The sequence below is a fragment of the Petromyzon marinus genome, chromosome 58 (assembly GCF_048934315.1).
Source record: "Petromyzon marinus isolate PM22_M1 ecotype Great Lakes invasive population chromosome 58, UKy_Petmar_22M1.pri1.0, whole genome shotgun sequence".
NCBI lineage: Eukaryota > Metazoa > Chordata > Hyperoartia > Petromyzontiformes > Petromyzontidae > Petromyzon > Petromyzon marinus.
This window is the reverse complement of record NC_133724.1, coordinates 555,445-577,548: the sequence shown is the minus strand read 5'-3', so window position 1 is coordinate 577,548 and position 22,104 is coordinate 555,445. Positions and strand designations below refer to the sequence as shown.

The 22,104-nt window shown below is 47.8% G+C and overlaps 1 protein-coding gene across 1 annotated transcript; it reads right to left on the bottom strand.

Moving 5' to 3' along the window:
- Nucleotides 1-1,197: 1,197 nt before the first annotated feature.
- LOC116955213 (uncharacterized) lies at nt 1,198-21,364 on the bottom strand. Its single transcript, XM_076052797.1, has 8 exons — nt 21,116-21,364; nt 15,968-16,070; nt 15,266-15,394; nt 14,414-14,518; nt 13,181-13,282; nt 11,730-11,773; nt 10,370-10,655; nt 1,198-5,819 (listed from the first exon to the last, which is right to left on the bottom strand). Exons 1-8 carry the CDS (start codon nt 21,323-21,325, stop codon nt 5,506-5,508), a joined length of 1,293 nt encoding a protein of 430 aa, XP_075908912.1. The 5' UTR covers nt 21,326-21,364; the 3' UTR covers nt 1,198-5,505.
- Between the last annotated feature and the right edge of the window lie 740 nt (nt 21,365-22,104).

Genomic DNA, 22,104 nt, shown 5'->3' with positions numbered 1-22,104 from the left:
GCAGAGAGGAGTTCAAGTTCAAGTTTGAACTCCTCTCTATAAAGTTTAACACGTAGGCTATCGCGACCAATATTATTCATAATAACGGTTTTTGGGTTAGATCGCGTTTATTTATAAATGTGTCGTAACCCTCCACCACCCGACACGGCCAATCAGCAAAAAAAAGTGTCACGTTGACAAAAGACAAATAATTCACTACTTTAGCCCACCGGTGTGTTGAAGAGCGAATCCACATTTACAGTTTGAGTACGACGTTTCGCTGGTAAATACATCCAGCATCATCGGGCAATTCGCCATAAAGGTCACTCGTGTGCACTGCAAGCAGCATCCAATGCAAAGAGCCGGGTGAATGTTTTGTCTATTTCCTTAAGAAGGATCTGATGTACAGTATCGCGACACAACACAGTAACATTACACAACTCTGAAGTGTGTACGTTGAACTTCTTTCGCACCGTACGGAGCCAACCGCGCTAATTGGATGTGCGGGGGAATGACAACTAAACACACAAAGCAGCTCTAAATAAACAATGGAAGGATCCACCCAGATAGAGAAACAATGGAACAATCCATCCAGCTCCCACGTGCCAGATCATTTCATCGCTCCATCTCCACAGGGGTCTCAGTGGGGCGAGTTGCTTTGGCTGCCACTCGGTCGCTCGTCTCGAGGGCACGATCCCCTCTCGGTCGTGTCCTGTCCAAGCCCCCAGTACGATGTCTAAGCTGATCACTCCAGCGCTGTCCTCCAGACAGTCTCGTCCCTTCACCTGATGAAGGCCGCTTGTGTTGTGGCCGAAACGTCGTGATATTTTGTTATTTTATTTTCACCTACGTGACTTTACCCAATAGAACCAAAGAGTATGATCACTGCTTCCTCATCCGTGCTGCTTTTCCTCTACTTCCAGCCTCTGATTTTCTTCGTCACTGTCCACGTTCATGATAGACGTCATAGCAGGTGATATGCACTGATTGACACTTTAATTAGGCACACTGGTATACTGATTTGAATGCACACTGATCCCAAACCAACTTCAACACCTGCCCTTGGTAATATATTTTCTGCTGTGTTTTCCATTTGTATTCCAATATCTGTCAGTGACACCGGGGTGATGGGAGATTATCTTTTGCGTGTGCCCGATAACAAGTCTTCTTGACGGTGCGTGAACAGCCTGGCAGCGAGCAGGAACAGTAAGTGAACACTGGCATTGTGGCAAGTTTATTAAAGTACAAAAATACAAAGAAGCACACCACAGCTGAATAATCACAGACATGCGTCGACGTAGATATTCAAAGCAAGTGAAAACCACACGGCTATAAATGAACTCATTGAGTAACCATTGTGGATGGATGGTGGCTCACACCACCACTGGACACCACTGAAGAGAGTGCAGCGCGCCACGGCGTGCCGGGCGGGCTGCCTCTGCTCGTTGTTGTCCTGCACGCGTTGGATGACGAGGCCGTCACGTGCCTCTGTGGCCACGTGGGCTGACGTCCGCTGACAAGAACGTCGACATACGTTAGTACTCAACGATTGTTTCCTTCTAGATTTGAAGCTTTCGTGACTGCAAGGATTCGTGACTGCAAGGATTCATACTCTTTGGGGTTTTTTCGGTAAAGTCACGTAGGTAAAAAATAAAATACAAATAAATGAAAACTAAGATTGTTTCCTTGTGTATCTGGTGCTCTAACCGTGTGGAAGTCACGTGTAACAGCATTCGCGAAATAAAGCATAGATTAGTAATCTATATATAAAAGGGAAATGTGAATGTGTCTGTTTAAAATGTTTAGCGTACTTCCAGACATGCAACAAACTGGAAATTTGGCATGTGGGTAGTTTCCAAACTGAGCGGTGACGTCACATCTGTCATGTCACCCGCATGCGGCAGCGTCACGCAGTGTGCCTGCTGACGTCACGCATCCCCCCCCCCCCACCCTCTGCGTAGGCCGTGTATCCCGCACAAAAGCCTGGCACAGCTGTCTCGACGTTCTAAGTCAACGCGACTATTTTCAGCTCGCACTTAAATATAAAGCAGAAAATCCATCTGTTTGTGTGAAGCAGAAAAAACTCTCCAACGCTGAGCTCTGACGTCATGAAATTTGCAGCTTCTGCTGTCTGGAATTTCTAAGGGAACGCGACAATTTTCAGCTCGCCACACGTCATTCCCTTCCCAAGTTGCCTGCTTAAGATTCAATTTCCCCGAGTGAAAAACATCCGATTTAGTTACATTGATTTGTTTAGGATTTTTTCTTTCCTGCAAGCATCAATTTTCTTCAGGGTTTTCCAGTGAAATATGAGAGATTAAATTAATCCAAGACAATAATCCGTCTTTTCCCCTCGATGTTATCCCAATTGTGCTCACATTGTGTCAAGTGACGAACACAAATCATCTATTCTGATTTCTCACACGAGAGTGTGACGTGTTGTGTTCGTGAATGGCGCGAAAGAAGCGGATACCATAGAGCCACCTTCGAGAGGCCCTTCAAGTGGCCTTGGTCTACACAGTATGGGATATCGCTTTCTCATCTGCCCTGCCACATGAGAGTAATGTTCACTGCATGAACGTCAACTCTCTTTAAAACTTTAAGAGCTGGAATGTTCCCAAATTAAGTGCATTGTTAAATTGAGTGTAATGTTTTTTTTTTTTCCATGGGCAGTTGTTGGTGACTGAGCTGAGACCATCACATCTGTAAACCTGAGCAGTCAAATTCATCACAGGGGCACCGATCTTCTGAGCACCACGGCCACTTTTGCACCAATATTTTAAGAGTACAGTCTGCTCTCCTATAACGCGGTAGTGGTTGTGTTCCTGATGAACACCGCGTAATGGGAAAATCGCGTTTAATAAAGAATATAGGGTAAAGCGGTCGGCGATAACACGTGAGATGCATATGCAGGCTGAACAAAGACAACGAGGTGTGGGTAGCGTCTAGAAGCATCCAGCAGCATCCCACTGCATCATGTGGCGATGACGCTACGCCGAGGCAGCCGTACGACCGCTTATTCCTACTCGCGCTACGTGTTTCTGTTCACGCAAATTGCGTTCTATACAATTTGCATCATGAAAACGCAGCGTTGCAGGAAAACAAACTGTACCACAAAGTTATAAAGAGGAAATATGCACCGTTAAACTTAACTTAAAACACATAATAGATAAACATACGATATATTTAGGAAAAATTCTACTACAGTAACTTTTTAAAACAATGTACATGGAACATATCACCCATTAACTAACATGAAGAATTTAAAACACAATGGCCCCAGGCTTTAGTGATGAAACAGATGGTATCAAGCACACCAGATACCATTGCTTCATTTAACGCAAGTTGGGAGTTCAGAAACATAACCCAGGACTCTCACGCTCAGCATGGTGCTACTCACAGATCATCATCGTGGTAGATGATGTGGACATGAAGCCTGTCCAGGCCTGGCCAGAGGCAATGGCTCGTGACACCCGCAGGAAAGTTTGAAACCACGGCCCCATCGATGGCTTAGGGACTGCTAGGACTACTATACGAGTGCCGCTGCCTCAATAGAATATTCAGATAGATGAACTGTGACCCAATGTGGGAGAGAGACCCATCCATGGGACTTGAACCCAGAGCATTCAATATGCATTGCCTTCATGCACCTGCACCTCAAGGCACTGTACAGAAACAGCGAGCATGTTTATTTGATAGGCAGCTATCGGATGTGGAAACAAAGCAGAGTGTTGAGTCTGGACCTGAGCAGGGGCAGGCAGTGTCGTGTGCGTGGCTGGGGGAAGGCAGTTACAGACCATGGGGGCAGCAGATGATAAAGAGCGACCTCCCACTGAACAAAGGTTGACTGGAGGCTTTGACAGAATGGAAGTCTCAGCTGCTAGGATCAAGAGTGCACATAAGGGAGTGGGGTCAGATGAGATGGGAGAGATGGGAGAGGTAGGAGAGGTGGGAGAGTGAGTGTAGAGAGAGGTGGGAGAGTGAGTGGAGTGGAGTAGAGAGAGAGGTGGGAGAGTGCGTGGAGTGGAGTGGAGAGAGGTGGGAGAGTGAGTGGAGTAGAGTAGAGAGAGGTGGGAGAGCGCGCGGGGTGGAGTAGAGAGAGAGGTGGGAGAGTGAGTGGAGTAGAGAGAGGTGGGAGAGTGAGTGGAGTGGAGTAGAGAGAGGTGGGAGAGTGGAGTAGAGAGAGAGGTGGGAGAGTGAGTGGGGTAGAGAGAGAGGTGGGAGAGTGAGTGGGGTGGACTGGAGAGAGGTGGGAGAGTGAGTGGAGTGGAGTAGAGAGAGGTGGGAGAGTGAGTGGAGTAGAGAGGTGGGAGAGTGATGGGAGTGGAGTGGAGAGAGGTGGGAGAGTGAGTGGAGTGGAGAGAGGTGGGAGAGTGAGTGGGGTGGAGTGGAGAGAGGTGGGAGAGTGAGTGGAGTGGAGTAGAGAGAGGTGGGAGAGTGAGTGGAGTAGAGAGAGAGGTGGGAGAGTGAGTGGAGTGGAGAGAGGTGGGAGAGTGAGCGGGGTGGAGTGGAGAGAGGTGGGAGAGTGAGTGGAGTGGAGTAGAGAGAGGTGGGAGAGTGAGTGGAGTAGAGAGAGAGGTGGGAGAGTGAGTGGAGTAGAGAGAGAGGTGGGAGAGTGAGTGGGGTGGAGTGGAGAGAGGTGGGAGAGTGAGTGGAGTGGAGTAGAGAGAGGTGGGAGAGTGAGTGGAGTAGAGAGAGAGGTGGGAGAGTGAGTGGAGTGGAGAGAGGTGGGAGAGTGAGTGGGGTGGAGTGGAGAGAGGTGGGAGAGTGAGTGGAGTGGAGTAGAGAGAGGTGGGAGAGTGAGTGGAGTGGAGTGGAGAGAGGTGGGAGAGTGCGTGGAGTGGAGAGAGGTGGGAGAGTGCGTGGAGTAGAGATAGAGGTGGGAGAGTGAGTGGGGTGGAGTGTAGAGAGGTGGGAGAGTGAGTGGAGTAGATAGAGAGGTTGGAGAGTGAGTGGGGTGGAGTGTAGAGAGGTGGGAGAGTGAGTGGAGTAGATAGAGAGGTGGGAGAGTGAGTGGGGTGGAGTAGAGGTGGGAGAGTGAGTGGAGTAGAGAGGTGGGAGAGTGAGTGGAGTAGAGAGAGAGGTGGGAGAGTGAGTGGAGTAGAGAGAGAGGTGGGAGAGTGAGTGGAGTAGAGAGAGAGGTGGGAGAGTGAGTGGAGTGGAGAGAGGTGGGAGAGTGAGCGGGGTGGAGTGGAGAGAGGTGGGAGAGTGAGTGGAGTGGAGTAGAGAGAGGTGGGAGAGTGAGTGGAGTAGAGAGAGAGGTGGGAGAGTGAGTGGAGTAGAGAGAGAGGTGGGAGAGTGAGTGGGGTGGAGTGGAGAGAGGTGGGAGAGTGAGTGGAGTAGAGAGGTGGGAGAGTGATGGGAGTGGAGTGGAGAGAGGTGGGAGAGTGAGTGGAGTGGAGATAGGTGGGAGAGTGAGTGGAGTGGAGTAGAGAGATGCCATGGGAAACGTTGGCATGGAGGATCTTGAAGACTGCAAGTTCGATATTTAAATCGATTCGGGATTCGATTTTGAGCTTATAATTCTCACAGCGGCATTTTAGATTTTACATGGGGCAGATTCAGCCAAGGCTGGATATTATTATACTGATCCGGCAGATTCTTCAAGGCAGACATCAGTCCCCGACAGAACTCCTCCCCATGATCAATGACAAAGTCAATGAGTTCAGAGGATGATTGGAAGCCCTCAGGGATTTGTTGCCTCAACGTGGAGTTCTGCCTCTTCATATGCTCCACAAGGGGTTGAGTCTCCACACCGATCCAGTGCTTGAGGTCAGGTTTCGCTCTGAGAACCATCTTCCAGACGATTCCCTTGAACGTTGGAAACAGCCGCTTGACGTCTGTGGGATTTAGGTTGGCGAGGAGAGTGAATGCACAACGCAGATATTGTTAATCGTGGTACGGTTCCAGATGGAGTCAATCAAAGCTTAAGACAAAAGTTCCATATGGACCGCATTGGTTATATGGGCACGCTTCACCTGTTTGTACATCATCCCGAGCTGCGGTCATGTGATGCATTAAGTTCCTTTCACAAATGCGTAATTGAACACACATAATTACTTTCATGCATCTAGGACCAGCATTCGCTCTCGACACACAAGGGAATAATGTGTTTGTTGCACGACATTATGTTAAAGGGGTTATATTCTTGTGTCGCTATAAAAACTACAATTCAGAATTGAATGAGTTTGCCCACATAATGATCTGACCAATTATGTATGTACGTTGAACTTCTTTAACACCATACGTAGCCAACCATGCTAATCGGAGGTGCAGGGGAAAGACAAATATTGTTTCATGTGACCGCACGATGCCAACATAAACATTCTCCAGCAGTCGCCAAGGATTTGGCAGCCAGGGTCTCGCGGAAAGCGTCATGCAGTTGTCCAGGCACACAGAGAGGCTTTCGGAGGTTGACACCTCGGGTGGTAAAAGAGCGGTGTTTGTGATGCGTGGGCTCTGAATCAAGGAACTTTTTCCCCAACCATTGTCCATTTGTGGTTCATTCCTCCTCACTGTTTTCCCATAACCATGCTCGTTTCGGGAGTGTTGCAGCTGTTGCAAGCGGCTGTGCTTGTTGCACGAGTATGCTGCTTTGCAAGAGCTGTTGCAGCTGTGGGCATCGCTGTTGAATTTGTTGCGATAACGTGCATCGCGTTACAGGTGTGGTGAGTGCACACATTTATTTGTCTTGAGTTGTTCAAGTTATCAACGTGTGACTGTGCACGTTTGTGTTGGGTGGTGCGCGTGTGTTCGTGATAGCGCATGTTTCTGCATGTTGGTGACACGGTGTGTCTGTCTGCGTGTTTGTTGTCCGGTAAAACCCCCTACTTCCTCGTTGGTGCCGGACGGCAACGCTGTGGTGAGCAGTGCCATGGGGGGAGGCCCAATTTAGATTGGCCATTCCCCTCATGGCGTTTGTAGCCACTACAGCGGTAAAAGGGGGCTCTGGATAGGTGCGAGGGGCTGGCAACCCCTCCACCTTCAATTAATTACCACTAAACCACGAAATAAAACTTTAATTAAGCTTGTGCCGAAGGCGTCTATGACGTCTCCTGGCCAAACCCCACTTGGTGGAGCCAGGAGATTGAATCTTTACCCTCGGGGCTCCAGAAAAAAACACTGCGGGTGGCCATGTGGAATGTTCGAATGCTCACTGCGGAGGAGAGGCTGGTACTCCTCTGTCGGGAGCTGGACTGGTACTGCCTGGATCTCAGTGGTATTCAGGAGGTCCGGTGGACCGGCTCTGGCTCCTGCCACCATGAGGGGTGGACAGTCCTCTACTCGAAGGAGGAGACTGCCAAACAATCGGGAGTGGCTCTTCTTCTGAACAAAAGAATGAAGGGGGCGTGGGAGGTGTGGGAAGCTGAGCCCCAGGCTACTTTGGGCTCGCCTTCCCATCAACCAGAGACAAGGAGTGGTGGTCGTGGTTACTTATGCCTCCACCGAAGACGGACATCCGTGGAGGGATGCAGGCAAGGCCGATGAGTCAGATTCCTTCTATGATCACCTGCCACAGGTGCTGGCTAAAGTGGCCCCTTGGGATAGAGTCATCTTGTTGGGTGACTTCAATGCCCGAGTTGGTCATGATGCTGGCACCGGGTCTGGCGTGATTGGAAGGCATGGGCCAGATCAGCTCAATAATTAAGAACACGCTGTTCTGGCATCGGCGCATCCACACAACATCATGGATGCATTCCGGGTCCAAGCAAGAACATCTGCTGGACTACATAGTGACGGAACAGCGGATGCGAGCCCCTGTCCTTGACACCAGGACCTACCGTGGAGCTGATCTGCCCTCTGACCATCGACTTGTCATCTGTCAGATGCACCTGCCGATTCTTCCACTCCGGTGGTGGGTGTACACCCAGGACCCCATTCCAACCTAAGGTGGCCTGGTATCAGCTAGCTGATGAAAGTTGCAAGCGAGAATTTCATCATCGCTTGCAGCTGGGGTTGGCATCGTCCCCCACTCCTCCTGATGTCGAGGGTAAATGGGTGAGGTTTAGGACTGTGACTCATGCAGCTGCAATGGCTGCTTTGGGTACACGGTCCAGACGTCCCCAGAGACCCTGGCTGACAGAGGTGTTCAGGATGGTTGAGAAAAAACGACAGGCCCACTGTCATCGGCTACAGCATCCCACATCAGAGAATGAGGCTTACCGCAGCCTTCGCTCGGAGGTTCGGAGAGCCGTGAGGCGCTGCAAGGATGGGTGGTGGTCGCGGGTTGCTGAGGAGATCGAGTCTGCCTCAATGGCCCGCAATCACAAAGAAGGAAGACCACACAGACTGTAACAACTACAGGGGCATCTCACTCCTCAGTGTGCCGGGAAAGGTCCTGGCGAGGATTATTCAACATCGCCTTGCCAGGCATGCTGAGGAGAGGCTTGCGGAGCCCCAATGCGGTTTCAGGAAAGGGCGGTCCTGCACAGATGTCATATTTTCTGTCCGTCTGCTACAGCAGAGGTGTAGGGAATTCCAACAAGACTTACATCTCTGTTTTATTGACCTGGTCATGATACCATCAGTAGGCCTGGGCTCTGGGTTGCTCTTCATGCTTTCGGATTCCCTGACCCGCTTCTCACGATCATTAAGGACCTTCATGATGGTGAGCGGGCCCGGGTAAAACTATGTGGCCGGGAGTTGGAGCCATTCCCTGTTCACCTTGGGATGCGACAGGGATGTCCTCTGGCTCCCACATTATTTAACATCTATTTCAACCACGTAGTTTGTGAAGCCTTTGATGGCTGTACCGGAGGAATTTCCATCTGGTACAGAAACAATCGGAGGCTGATCGATGCCTGGGTGCGGGCAAGAGATGGCTCCCTATTGGTCAACCATGTTATGTATGCCGATGATCTGGTAATTGCTGCTCACTCAGAGGAGTTGGAGGCGCTGCTGCTGAACCTGGCGCTTGGCACGAAGAGGTGGGGCCTTACCATCAGCCCCATCAAAACTAAGCACCAGACTGGGAATATTGTACCATCGGACATTCCACCCACACAACTCCCAAATGGTGATGGGGCAGTTGTGGAGAGAGTGGCGAGTTTCCCATACCAGGGCAGTGTGCTCATGACCGGCTCCGGTTTAACAGCAGAGGTCTCACTCCGAATCAGTCGAGCAGCATTATCTTTTCATCGGTTGCGTAACGCTGTGTGGAAGCTACCTGGTCTGTCATTCAGCACGAAGCTTCAGGTCTTCTCGGTCACAGTCATTCCCTCCCTTCTCTACGCTTGCAAAACGTGGACCCCCTCTAATGGAACATCTTCGCCGGTTAGAAACATTTAGGCTGGCCTGCCTACGATCCATCCTGGGTTTAACCAGGCTGGATTGTGTGAGCTCACAAATCCATGAAAGATCTAGACAAATTCCCATCGGTGAGCTCCTCCGGCAGGCAAGGCTGTGTTGGCTGGGTCATGTAGCCTGCATGCCCGGCAACCGCATGCCTAAACAGCTTTTATTCGGCCGGATAGAGGGGGCTAAACGGGCGCAGCATGGGCTAGAGAAGAGATGGAGTGATGTGGTACAGGAGGATGTGGGGCCGAGTGGACTTGCCCATGACTGGTACCAGCGGTGTTCAGATTGGCCTCTGTGGAAGAGGCTCGTGAAGGATGCTACTGGGCAGTTGGAGGCAGTTGCCCTCCAACAATAACGGAGGGCGGAGGAGTGACGCTCACAACAACGAGCGGTGCGCGGGGTGGCTAAAACACAGCAAGTTGGCACAATAGAGGGCACAGGTGGTGCATCAGCCAGTCATCTCAGTCAGTCGACCCGTGGCACCTGGGTCTGCCCCGTGACCTCCTGCCAGCGGCCGTTCAACGTGCACATGGCCTGGCACAAGTGTCACCGCCACTTATTGGCGAATAGCGGTTGTTGTTGTTGTCTGGTTTATTAGTGACACAGTGTGTCTGTCTGTGTGTGTTGTCTGCTTTATTCATAACATGTTGTGTCTGTCTGTGTCTGTCTGTGTGTGTTTGTTGTCTGGTTTATCAGACCACGTGGTACTCGGGACCCTGTACTCTTAGTTTTGGATATAAATTTTTAAAATAAATTACATTTTAACGAATCATATGTAAATACATTTTAAATACATTGCAATCTGCCCTTTAGATCCTCATGTGGAATGACCACACAACGCTGCATCTTTCTGTCCACACCTTAGTTCTCACGTTAAGAGTGCTTCAGCTGCAATTTTTTGGTTTACTTTTGGGAAGCTGTTCTGGCACACCCAAAACTCCGGTGTAACTGAGTCTGGCTTCCATAGATTTTATTATTTGAAGACAGAAGGATGCAATGTTCTGCACAGAATGAGAGAGACCCAAAATGCAAGCACACATCACAGTAAAGAATGTATAATTATTATCAGTCAAATGTAAAACTAAATATTTACCTGGGCCCATCAGCCATGTCTGCATTTGAGGGTAGCTATCCTGCATATCAAGGAGTGCTTCCAGCAGCTTCTGGCATTGGCTGCTACCAGCATCAATACATTGCCACAGCAAGTACTTTGCACAGTCTTGTCCAAGCTTGTTCTTGGCTTCATTGTAGACATCCCGTGGGATTAGAGAATGCGCATCCATGTGCTCCAGGATCGGTAATGGATCTATCCCGATCCATTCAGCCAGCATTTCTTTATTCTCCTGGATGAGATTCTGTATATTTTGCTCTTCTGGTATCTAAAAGTGAGATAAAGAAGCATTCTCTCAATAGGACTGAATACGATGCTCACATATTGGTCTATCTGAACATGTTTCATATAGGAAACACATTCAAACAATGTAAACAGCATTCATTTATTCCTGAGTTTGAATCACAAGCTAGTCCACATTAACTTTTCATTTTATCATTAACAACATTTTTTTAGGTTAAAGGCAGGTAAGTCTGCCGACCGATATTGTTTTTATTTGGGTTACACAATTAAGTCACAGCTGCCCCATACCCAGTTTGTAAATGACGAACGCTACTCTCCACACACCACAGGCGGTGGCGTGGAGTTTCCATTCACCATTGGACACTCAGTCAGGTCAGAAATAAAGAGACAAGGAAGAAGGAAAGAAGGATAACCGTGTGACACGAGCTGAACTTTGACTCAGCTGACGTGTCACACGAGGCGAGAAGAAAGGCGATGAATATGGAAGCACCAGGTCAGAGAACGACAGGCTGGCCTAGATAGAGGTCATTTGAAGTGAACTTTGACATGAAGCCCTGCAGAGTGGACGTGGAGATCGTGGGCCAGGACTGGAACGAGTGGAGAGAGAGAGGAGCTGGAAGTGGAACACTACACAGGTGGGAGTAATGGCAGAGAGAGAGAAAGGGAGGCACTCCCCCACCTCTTACAAGTGGCCGTGTGGATTGTAGAAAAGTGAATGGTTACTCGCACCCCCCCCTTCACCACAACTCAGAGAACCAAATACTCTCCCACCCGTGTCTGGGCACCCCCCACGCCGGTGTCACCGTCCTCACCGAGCCCTTGATGCCGTGCCCTGGCAAACTCCGGCACTGGGCCTGCCGCCAAGGCATTCACAGTGGGACTCCACTGCCGGTGGCAGATCAGGGCCAGACGATAACATCACGCAACAACCTCTGATCTCTCTTATCCAACGACCAGGAGACATTGACTTTCATTTGTTTAACATCACCAAACCTAGTTTGATCTCTGATGACTACTCATGGGTACAATTCAAGATCACAAAAGTATTAGAACAATGCTCAGACACATCTATTACGAGTCCCTGGGCCACTTCACTTACTGGAATCAAATTCAACTTTTCTTCACCCTCTTTAGTCCAGCGTGCTGTAAAGAAAGTACCAGGAAGAGATCATTAATACTCTAATCAAATCTATAGACAGATATTCCTTATTTATTTTAAAAAATCATACTTGCAACCTGCATGTCCTTTAGAGGCGATCGTCTGTCTGTCTCTCTAGCCAGCCAGCAAAACTTTCATCGAGTACAGAGAGCCCTGTCTCTCTCTCCACCTTTCTCTCATCTTCTCTGTTCCGTATATCCCAATTGATCTCAGTTTCTTGCCTTGTCTGTTTTTATCTCTGTCCCCTCTTCCACCACTCCCTCACTCGATATTGCTCTCCTCCCTCCATTCTCTCTCTCCCACTTCCCTCCCCACTATTCCTCTTCCTGTTTCTCTCTCACCCTCGCCCTCCTTATTCCCAACTCTCCATTCCCTGTCTCAGTCTCTCTTGCCTCTCCCTAATCCTCTTTCCCACCGCTCGTCGCTTTCTCTCGCTCTCCTCTTTCTCTTGTGCTTCAACTCTTTCCTCTCCTCACTCTCTCCCCAGCCCTCTCCTCTCCATCTCTTCATCCGTGCTCCAGCTCCCGCCCTCACCTCCCTCCTCTAGCTCCCTTCCTCGCCACCCTTCTCTGACTCGCTCCTCTATCTTCCTCTGTTAATGTAATGCCCTCCTCTCTCCCTCACATCTCTCCATCTGCTCTATAAAACAGCTGTTAAGATGTCCTGCTCACCCTGAGCCATAAATGCCCTGATAGTGCATTGTCCTTTTAACTGTTCACTTTTGGCGTTCTCTGATCTGACACTGATGAGACTAGGCCCAAAAGAAGGCTGTCTCTGGGGTTGGTCAATCAGTTTCAAAGACAATGCAAATATTATCAGAGCATGTTTGTTTGCATGTCCCCCACAAGTACTGCGTGTGGTTTCTATTTGGTGTTTGAACATCTTAACACCTCCTGGTTTATTGCCAGAAAGGGTAAAACCTATTCATATATATTTTAAAAAAGGTCTCCAAAATATGAAATATAAAAAAAACCCTAAAACATTGAGCCATCTAGCAGATTTTCTACACTTTGGGCTAACGTGGTCGTGCGGCCAATTCCTCCGTTAATCCGCGGCAGAACCTCCGCGGTGCGCCGTAGGCGAGGAGATTCGTGAGGAGGTCTCCCCATATCGACGTGGATTATTGGAGTCTCTGCTGTATCACGAGTTGATCGGGAGGCCAAAATATTTTTTTAACTGGAACAAAATCGCATTTTCTCAGGCGCTTTGGGATAACTGAGACTGGGACCATGGCAGACAAAGCAAGACGTTGGTAGCTTTACATCTGCACGAGACGTGCTTGTGACTTTTTCTAGTTTAGTACCTGGAAAGTAAGTTTAAATATACATTATTTAAAACAATAAATCAGTATCCGGACATCTTATTTCATTCGCGTCATTTTATACACTCACCGGGAAATAATTGCAGCTTCAAAGTGTTGAAGGCAAAGATAAACGCCAGAATGAACGCCAAAATGATCCCGATAATCCATAAAATGATGGTAAGCCAATGAACTGAGAATATGAAAAACATAAATAATCAGTACAAAGTCATTTCATGAAACGCATCTCATGCGCAGATACAATTCAAATGCACCTGACATTACCATTATTGTCCTTCCCCCACACCTCCAATTAGCACGGTTGGCTACGTACAGTGTGAAAGAAGTAAATAATACATGATCCAGGTGCACAAAAGCAATGAACCCTCTATGAAGATTCATCATCATTAAAACATTGTTGAAAACACAACACTTCATTTTAAACATCGCCCACAAGAGCTTCCTTGACTTTTACATTTCCAACATTTAACTTTCACATTGCGGCAGAGTAAAGCCTCTCCCAGCCAGATTAAAATAAGCCAACATTTGGAGACAGTCAATCAAAGTATGTCAACAAATATTTAGAAAAAACAAAATCTCCGACCAGAACAATGTTTTTGTGACCGAATTAAGCTGTGTGTGGTAGGTTATGGGTCAAAGCACTGTGCTAATCGTGTTTGGAAAATGCAAGTAACGCTTGTCAACGTGAGGTTTTACTTAAGATGCTATCCCGTACAATGTTAGTACCATTCAAGAGGGTACAATTGATGTGCGTTTGTGTGCTCTAGGACATTTGAAGCGATGTCCTTGTCTGTTGTATGGAATGTGGTGAACTCACTGACTACGATGACACGTGCTCCGCTAGATGCACTCCGTCTGTCATTGTATCGCGTTTCTTTAACGTTTATTGAGCAAATAAAAAAGACGGTAATCTTCAAGCCCATCAGAAAGAGCTCTTCAGTCATTGCCATCCAGTGAACCTCAGAGAACCACCTCTGCATCATGGCGACTGTAAATTACTTGGGCTTACTGTACTCTAGTGATGTTTAAGTGCTATTGAAGTGTAAATATCTAGGCAATAGTTACTAAGTGTGACTTAAACGTTAGTGGGTGTTGATGACATGCAAATGTCACTTAAATTTAGCAATTTAACAAGTACAGCAACACCTCTGTTACCCAGATAGATGTTTGGGTAACCTGAGGGAGTGTGTGCAATTCTTTCTTAATCTAAGACCCAGTGGAAACAATTCACCACTGTGGGTGATAGTGACTGGCCAATGCTATTCAAATATGTATAATTGGCGTGAACAACTCGTAAACTTACCTCCAATAGGCACGCAAGTTTCTGAGGTGGGGTCTCTCCTGAGTCCATCTTTGCAATCACATTTGGTGTCCTGGGCCACAGAGCAGTTGACAACAGCTTCTTCATCTGCATATGGAATCAGAGAGATTGACATTTGTGTGAATGAAAATGATGAGTTCGATGACAAAATTAACTCGATGACAGGTCAAAATCCAGGCGGTCGGTGTGTTTGCACAAACATGTTTAAACTAAACTATTAAACTATTTGTATTTAACCAGGTAAGGCCCACTGAGCTACATCACTCTTTTTCAGAAGCAACCTGGCAACAAACGATAGTTTAATTAAGTGGCTTATCGCGTGGAAATGTATAGCTGCCAAATACTATAAACGCATGTTTCTAAATGAGACAAAAACCGGAAGACGCGGGAAAAAATCCACACGACCACAGGGAAAACATGAAAACTCCAAATAAACAGGCGTCAGGGTCGGGATCGAACCCATGAACTCCAGCATTCCAGGCGAGCGAGTAAACACCTTGCCACCATGTGGATCGTGGTAAAGTTATTTGATATTACTTCACCACGCTGGTCAGTGCGAGTTGGTGAAAGCAGGTAACGCAGACATTGGAGAATAGTACTGTGCAACAATGGATTTTTATGCACTGGTCTCTGTTGAGAACATAGCTCAGCAGTAGGCGACAAATTGTTTTATGCATGATGGTCACTCATCCAAGTACCGTCTAGGCTCAAACCTGTTCATCCTTCACGACTGGCTGCATTTGGGTGATGTGGGCATAGGCATCTTCATTACATTGAGACACAAAGCAAAATTCTGGCCATATCCAACATCAAAATTATCATTCATTACTTCACCTTCTCTGCAGCGGCTGCAAATTTCACAACGCGGGGCATTGTTGTCTTGGTGCATGTACTGGTCACGAGGGCAAACGTCACACTGTGCCTCCTGGCCCTCTGATGCGCAGTCCATTTTCTTGTATGATCCTGAGTGGTACAGGGGAACAAAGCAGCAATGCACCACTGCGAAGGGCAATTTCTCTCAGTGCTTTCATTCTGAGTTCGATGATGACGTTTTGGTTCTTTATTAATTAAGTGATGTTTTTTCGGGTTCAAGTTTCCAGTTTTCACAGTCTGCAGACATTGCAGTGGTGAACATTAATGACCATATCGCATTGATGAATCCTAAACAAAATTAAACCGCTGCACAGTGGTCTATAGCTGCATCACTGCTGCCAGCCAGTTTGTCACATTTGCCAATTGCACCTCCGATTAGCACGGTTGGGGACGTACGGTGCAAAAGAAGTTCAACATATAATTTTTCCTTCAACCTATACCCCTAATAAATTAATTTTAAGCGATGCATGCCCTAATTTCTTATTTTTGTATGGTAAGGTTTTGGGGTTAGGATTGGGGTTAGAGGTTAGAGCTTAGGACTCAGGGTTGGGTCAAGGTTTGAGACAAGGTCACGTGAGAATGCTTTCCTTGACCTTGATCTGCAGCGGCAGTAGTGCCAGTCATGTGTGTTGGGTGACTCACTGTGTGTGTTTCCATACATACCTGCTCGACACAGCAGGCAGCAGTGACCAATCTCCGATCTGTAGGATCCTTTGGCACATTCTGAATTCACAGCTGGGCCTTCGATTGCAGTCGTAAAAGCAGCCTATCGATATAATACAAAGACATATTAATATAGTTGTATTTATTGGAGCAAGGCACTGCTTTTTCATTTCAAATTATTTACATTATAAGACACTCCACAGAGTAAGACGCATCCCGAATAAATTCATATAAATCTGGTCATATACGCATACGAACATTTACTTAAAATATAGAAATAAGATGTGGCTTATAATCTACACGACGGTATCATTGGCCGGACAAGTGTAGCTCTTGAAGCTCGGTTTTTAGGATTGGCATTTCAACAAAGCAATAGTGAACGTCACGAGTATAACATTCTTGAAAACAAGTAATGGGACTTGGGCTTATAAGCATTAATGTCATGTCCAGCATCACACCACCAACTCTATGACCACCATCTCAGATTCATATACAAAGTGTAATCACAAGCACCAACAGCAGCAGTATCATAATTGTCATCATCATCATCATCACCAGCATCATCAACAGTAGAGCTGGGAAACCGTGGCACGGCTTGCACCGTGCAGCCATGGGCCCCATTCCCCACGTTGACGATCTTCACGGTCCCAGTGACCCTGCCAGCCCGAAGCTCCGCAAGGTGCCCTCAGGCTCACACAAGAGAGAACTCCATGAGCTGGGACCGTGAGCCTCGTTACATACACAGCCACATACACCAGTGGCTCGGTTTGTGCTGGCTTAAAGGTTCACGCTTACAAGTAACTTTAGCGAGACAAATTATTTACGTTATTTATTATCTTGTCTATGAAAATTATGATGAGCTAACCAGGCACAATACCTGCTCAGCTCGGCTTATGGAAATAGAACTGGCTCATGGTAAATTGGCTTCATTGTGGATGCTCTTCAAGCAGACGGTGATGCCCTCTACCTGCTTAAACTATGACATGACATGTTTGTTGGTTAGCTGCGTTAGGGGAATATTAGAGGGTATTTAAAAGGGTCTAGAGTGGGATGTTTACTGGCATCTCCAGCGGATTTTTACTTTTGAGGTCAGCCTCCCTCATTTAGATCACCGACTGGGACCGCGACTCCTTTCATTGGGACCGCTGGCACGGAGCCCAGACGTTTTAATAAAAAAAACATTAACTTCGTTTTTCCTTGTGTGAAACGTGAGCTCTAAATATCCCTTCTAGCAGAGTGAGTTAACACACCCTCCATCTTAAGAAGCCCAAAAGCCACCATTTTATTTCAAGAATGTGCACTTAAGCTGCCCAACAAACGAGGGATTTTCCGTGTAGCCTTACAGATGTGCTGCTGCACGTCCCATCGACGCTGGTTAAAGATTACGGCTGACAGATAAACAGGAACTGTGACTCAATCACCTTTATCATTTTCCACGAGAGAGGTAAACATACTTTGGGACTATAACAGAGGTTTTTTTGGGTTAGATCGCGTTAATATAAATATGCGTCGCTTAACCCGCCACAACTGACACAGCCAACTAGTAAGGTTTGTCACGAAAACAAAACATGCCAATGAGTTACTAGTTCAGCACACCGGTGTGTAGGAGAGTATATTTACGTGATCTCGCCCAAAAAACATCTTATAGAAAATGTTGGTCGTCAAAGCCTACATATTAAACATAGTTTGGGACTATTGTTATTACAATGTATTAACCACTTTGTTATCTGTACTGGATAACGTCAGGCTTTTGTTATTAGTAATGGTTTCTTCTGATAAAATAAAGACGCTCAAGAGGCAACATATCAAAAGAGGCTGTGCATATCTATATTTTTCACCTGATTAGATAACATCCATTCATAAAACAAAAACACGAGTCTTGTCTGTGAGCCGAGTGCATTCACACTGAACCCTGTAAAGAAGGCTCATGAGCCGGAGGCAATAAAGTTAAATTGATTATTAAACATTCTGAAAGTGGGGTGTGGTGGAAAAGTGGTGAGCTGACCATAACCGACTCCCATAACTAGCATAGCATGAAAGGGCATTCACTTAACAGTGCAAAGACCAAAGAGAAGCCATTGTGTGTTGAGGTCAGGGTCCTACTTAACAAAAAATTCTGAAAATTACTCAATTGGGATTCCACGTATAAATCATCGCCTCCTCCTGGCAGACCAATGCTCCATGTCACCCTTGCCTTGAGTTCTCAGCTGATTAGACCATACGGTACACCACGCTGGTCAGTGCGGAATGGCGAAGGGAGGCTTAGGCCCGGTTCAGATATCACTCGCCACTCATGTTAGCCCTGGCCGTGAATCAAACTCAGGTCTCCATCATGTGTGCTGGCCGCTGCATCACCGTGCCACCTCAACGATTATAATTCCCGCAATCATCATGGTTATGAAACCATCCCAGCTGGGCAAATTCGAACCACCAGTGAATTAGAAATGATGCAGTTCAAGCAACCAAACTGTGGTGCCACTGATGTCTTCAAGTGCACCGGCGTCATTCCAGAGGTGGCAGTTGCCTCAGATTGGCCAGGCCCACTGGCTTCTTCAGAGCAATTATCCTGATTTCATCTTTATGGCATTGTTCAAACGTTGCAAAACCACTCTGGTTGAGTTGAGTTGGTAAAACAAGCTTTCTAAGATAATATTGCTGTTAGTGAGTTGGATATACAGTCCTTAACTTGCTGTTTGGTAGTAATGTTAGTGCTTGTAGGATTGTTGTTAGCGTTTGGTAGTGCTTGTTGTTGTGGTTGTCGTTCTGCATCGGTTGGAATCCCCATTTCATGTACAAGCTGGGCCTTACAAGAGGGGGGAGGACTGGGACAGCGATCCAGGGGACAGCGAGCCCCTGGCCACACGCTCAGAGGGCCCTCACAACGAGAGAGGAATGGTTCATCTGCACCATGGGGGCCCTCAGCCAGAGCACTCTGCACGTTCCTCTTTAGGGGCCTTGGTAATAAACATTTGGTCATGGAGAGGAATTAGGTTGTCGGGTGGAGTGCCATTTCTGCCTAACCAGAGGGGGGGGCTACAAGACGGGGGGGGCTACGAGACGGGGGGGGCTACAAGACGGGGGGGGGCTACGAGATGGGGGGGGCTACAAGACGGGGGGGGGCTACACGACGGGGAGGGGGGCTACGAGATGGGGGGCTACAAGATGGGGGGGGGCTACGAGACGGGCGGCTACAAGACGGGGGGGGGCTACAAGACGGGGGGGGGCTACACGATGGGGGGGGGGCTACAAGACGGGGGGGCAACAAGACGGGGGGGCTACAAGACGGGGGGGCTACAAAACGGGGGGGCTACAAGACGGGGGGGGCTACACGATGGGGGGGGGCTACGAGACGGGGGGGGCTACGAGATGGGGGGGGCTACAAGACGGGGGGGGGCTACACGACGGGGAGGGGGGCTACGAGATGGGGGGCTACAAGATGGGGGGGGGGCTATGAGACGGGCGGCTACAAGACGGGGGGGGCTACAAGACGGGGCGGGCTACACGATGGGGGGGGGGCTACAAGACGGGGGGGCAACAAGACGGGGGGGCTACAAGACGGGGGGGCTACAAAACGGGGGGGCTACAAGACGGGGGGGGCTACACGATGGGGGGGGCTACGAGACGGGGGGGCCTACAAGACGGGGGGGCTACAAGCCGGGGGGGGCTACAAGACGGGGGGGGGGCTACATAGACGGGGGGGGGCTAGACCCCCACACGCTTCACGAGGCACGGTCACAATGGCGGCTCCCGCCTGTTTGTCTTCACCTTAAACACGACTAACGCCTCACGCAGAAGAAATGTAACAACGTTAGTTTTAATTACAAATATGATAAGTAGCTTCTTCATTTGAACGATAACGAATCTCGCGGAGGAGATGTTTTATTTATTTATTTAAAAACAGAAATGTTGATCAAAGTGGCCGCGTGACAAAGCGTGGGACGCGTTCACTCAAACCCCCGCAGAAGGCCCCCCAGGCTCGGCGTTTGACCATACTTCACCTCCCCAGTGTCACTGCAACTTAACACGTGGGCTGTCGCCACCAATATGCATCCATAATACAGGCTGCTTGTGTTAAATCGCGTAAATAAATATATACACGTACATGTTGTGTCGTTAAACCCGCCACCACCCGACGCAGCCAACTAGTAAACAGAACGTGGCCAATTCGCCCACTCGTACAGCAATAACTCGTTGTGTGTGGGAGAGCCAAGACACTTTTACAGTCAGCTGGGCCACCCGGGGATATCTAGCCATACTTCACCACGCCGGTCACTAGTGGCCTAAAATATGGCTCTACATTTTGGTGTTATAATTTATTTATGTAGTTTATTGTAAAAAAAAAATTCGGTCACAGTCCCCATGATCACTGTTACATTGGATTTATGGCTTTTATTTTGGTGATTTCGAAAAGTTTTTTTTTGGTTTTGGCCATGTTTTTGTTTATTGTAGTACGGAGTTGACTGATGGCCTTAATCTTAGTTGTCTTGTGGTTGTTGTTGTTATTTTGATTTGCATCCCACTGGGATTTTTGCACACAGCGTCGGTGTACGGTGCTATTTCAGGAATATTAAGATGTTTTTTCCTGTATTTTCTCTTTGCACAGTCACATAACCACTTTAAGATGTTTGCTTGTTCATGTTTTTTTGTTTGTTGCGGTTGCACCCGATTCAAGAGCCGAATGGCTCACAGGGCTATACCAAATAAATGAACTATGGACTATGAAACCCGATCTCCTACCAGAACCCTTTTTTTAAGTGAAAGTTACTCGCAAATTACCGTACCCACACAGCCCCTGAGCACTATGGGCTACGTACGGTGCGAAAGAAGCCCAACGTACTGTAGTCATGATAAATGTTGTATGGGTTATATCGCGTAGATATAAATACTGGTCGCGAAAGCCTACGTGTGATGAAGTTCAACACACACGCGCACACGGACTCGAACCTTAACACAGTGATATATAATTATACACTTCGCTCTGCTTGACATCGCCACAGATTTAACGTCGCTAATCGAGACCCAAACGGGCTCCCAGTATCTGAACGCAACGGGGCTTTGGCCTGGTCACATCGCCACCCTCCTCACCCTCCTCACTCTCCTCACCCTCCTCACTCTCCTCACACGACGAAGACGACGAAGAGGTCTCACCAGGGCCAGCAGGAGAAACGCGAGCCGACAGCAGCTGTCCAAGTCGCCGTTCCCCCTCCTCCTCCTCATGGTGACAATCCGCGCCGTCTCTTCGCTTGCTACCCGTGAACACTCAACACACTGCTGCTCCTGCTGCACAACAGAACACAAAATGACCGAATTCCAAAAGAGTGGCTTTTGTTTCAAGTTCCTCTTCGGTGATTGCAACATCGTCTGAAAGTTGTGTCACGGTTTGACGGTAGGCGACTGTGCCCCCTAGCGGCACGGCACCTGGAGGCGAGGCAGCGCTTTGTCAGTCTTCGTTAGGGGACACACTGAGTCGGGGAGGCAACAATCAACAAATCAAGATTGGGGCAACAATGTTCAAATCAAGATCGAGGCAACAATCTGCAAATCAAGATTGAGGCAACAATCTGCAAATCAAGATTGAGGCAACAATCTTCAAATCAAGATTGAGGCAACAATCTTCAAATCAAGATCGAGGCAACAATCTTCAAATCAAGATTGAGGCAACAATCTTCAAATCAAGATTGAGGCAACGATCTTCAAATCAAGATTGAGGCAACAATCTGCAAATCAAGATTGAGGCAACAATCTGCAAATCAAGATTGAGGCAACAATCTTCAAATCAAGATTGAGGCAACAATCTGCAAATCAAGATTGAGACAACAATCTTCAAATCAAGATTGAGGCAACAATCTTCAAATCAAGATTGAGGCAACAATCTGCAAATCAAGATTGAGGCAACAATCTCCAAATCAAGATTGAGGCAACAATCTTCAAATCAAGATTGAGGCAACAATCTTCAAATCAAGATTGAGGCAACAATCTTCAAATCAAGATTGAGGCAACGATCTTCAAATCAAGATTGAGGCAACACTCTTTAAATCAAGATTGAGGCAACAATCTGCAAATCAAGATTGAGGCAACAATCAACAAATCAAGATTGAGGCAACAATCTTCAAATCAAGATTGAGGCAACAATCAAC

Bases quoted from the DNA above. Each gene is read 5' to 3' on its own strand.
- LOC116955213 (XM_076052797.1), bottom strand. From the start codon at position 21,325: ATGTTGCAATCACCGAAGAGGAACTTGAAACAAAAGCCACTCTTTTGG. The intron at 14,519-15,265 runs GTGAAGTAATGA...TTCCATATGCAG, and splicing joins TTGCAGCCGCTGCAGAGAAG to ATGAAGAAGCTGTTGTCAAC. The intron at 5,820-10,369 runs GTAAATATTTAG...TAAATCCCACAG, and splicing joins GACATGGCTGATGGGCCCAG to ACGTCAAGCGGCTGTTTCCA.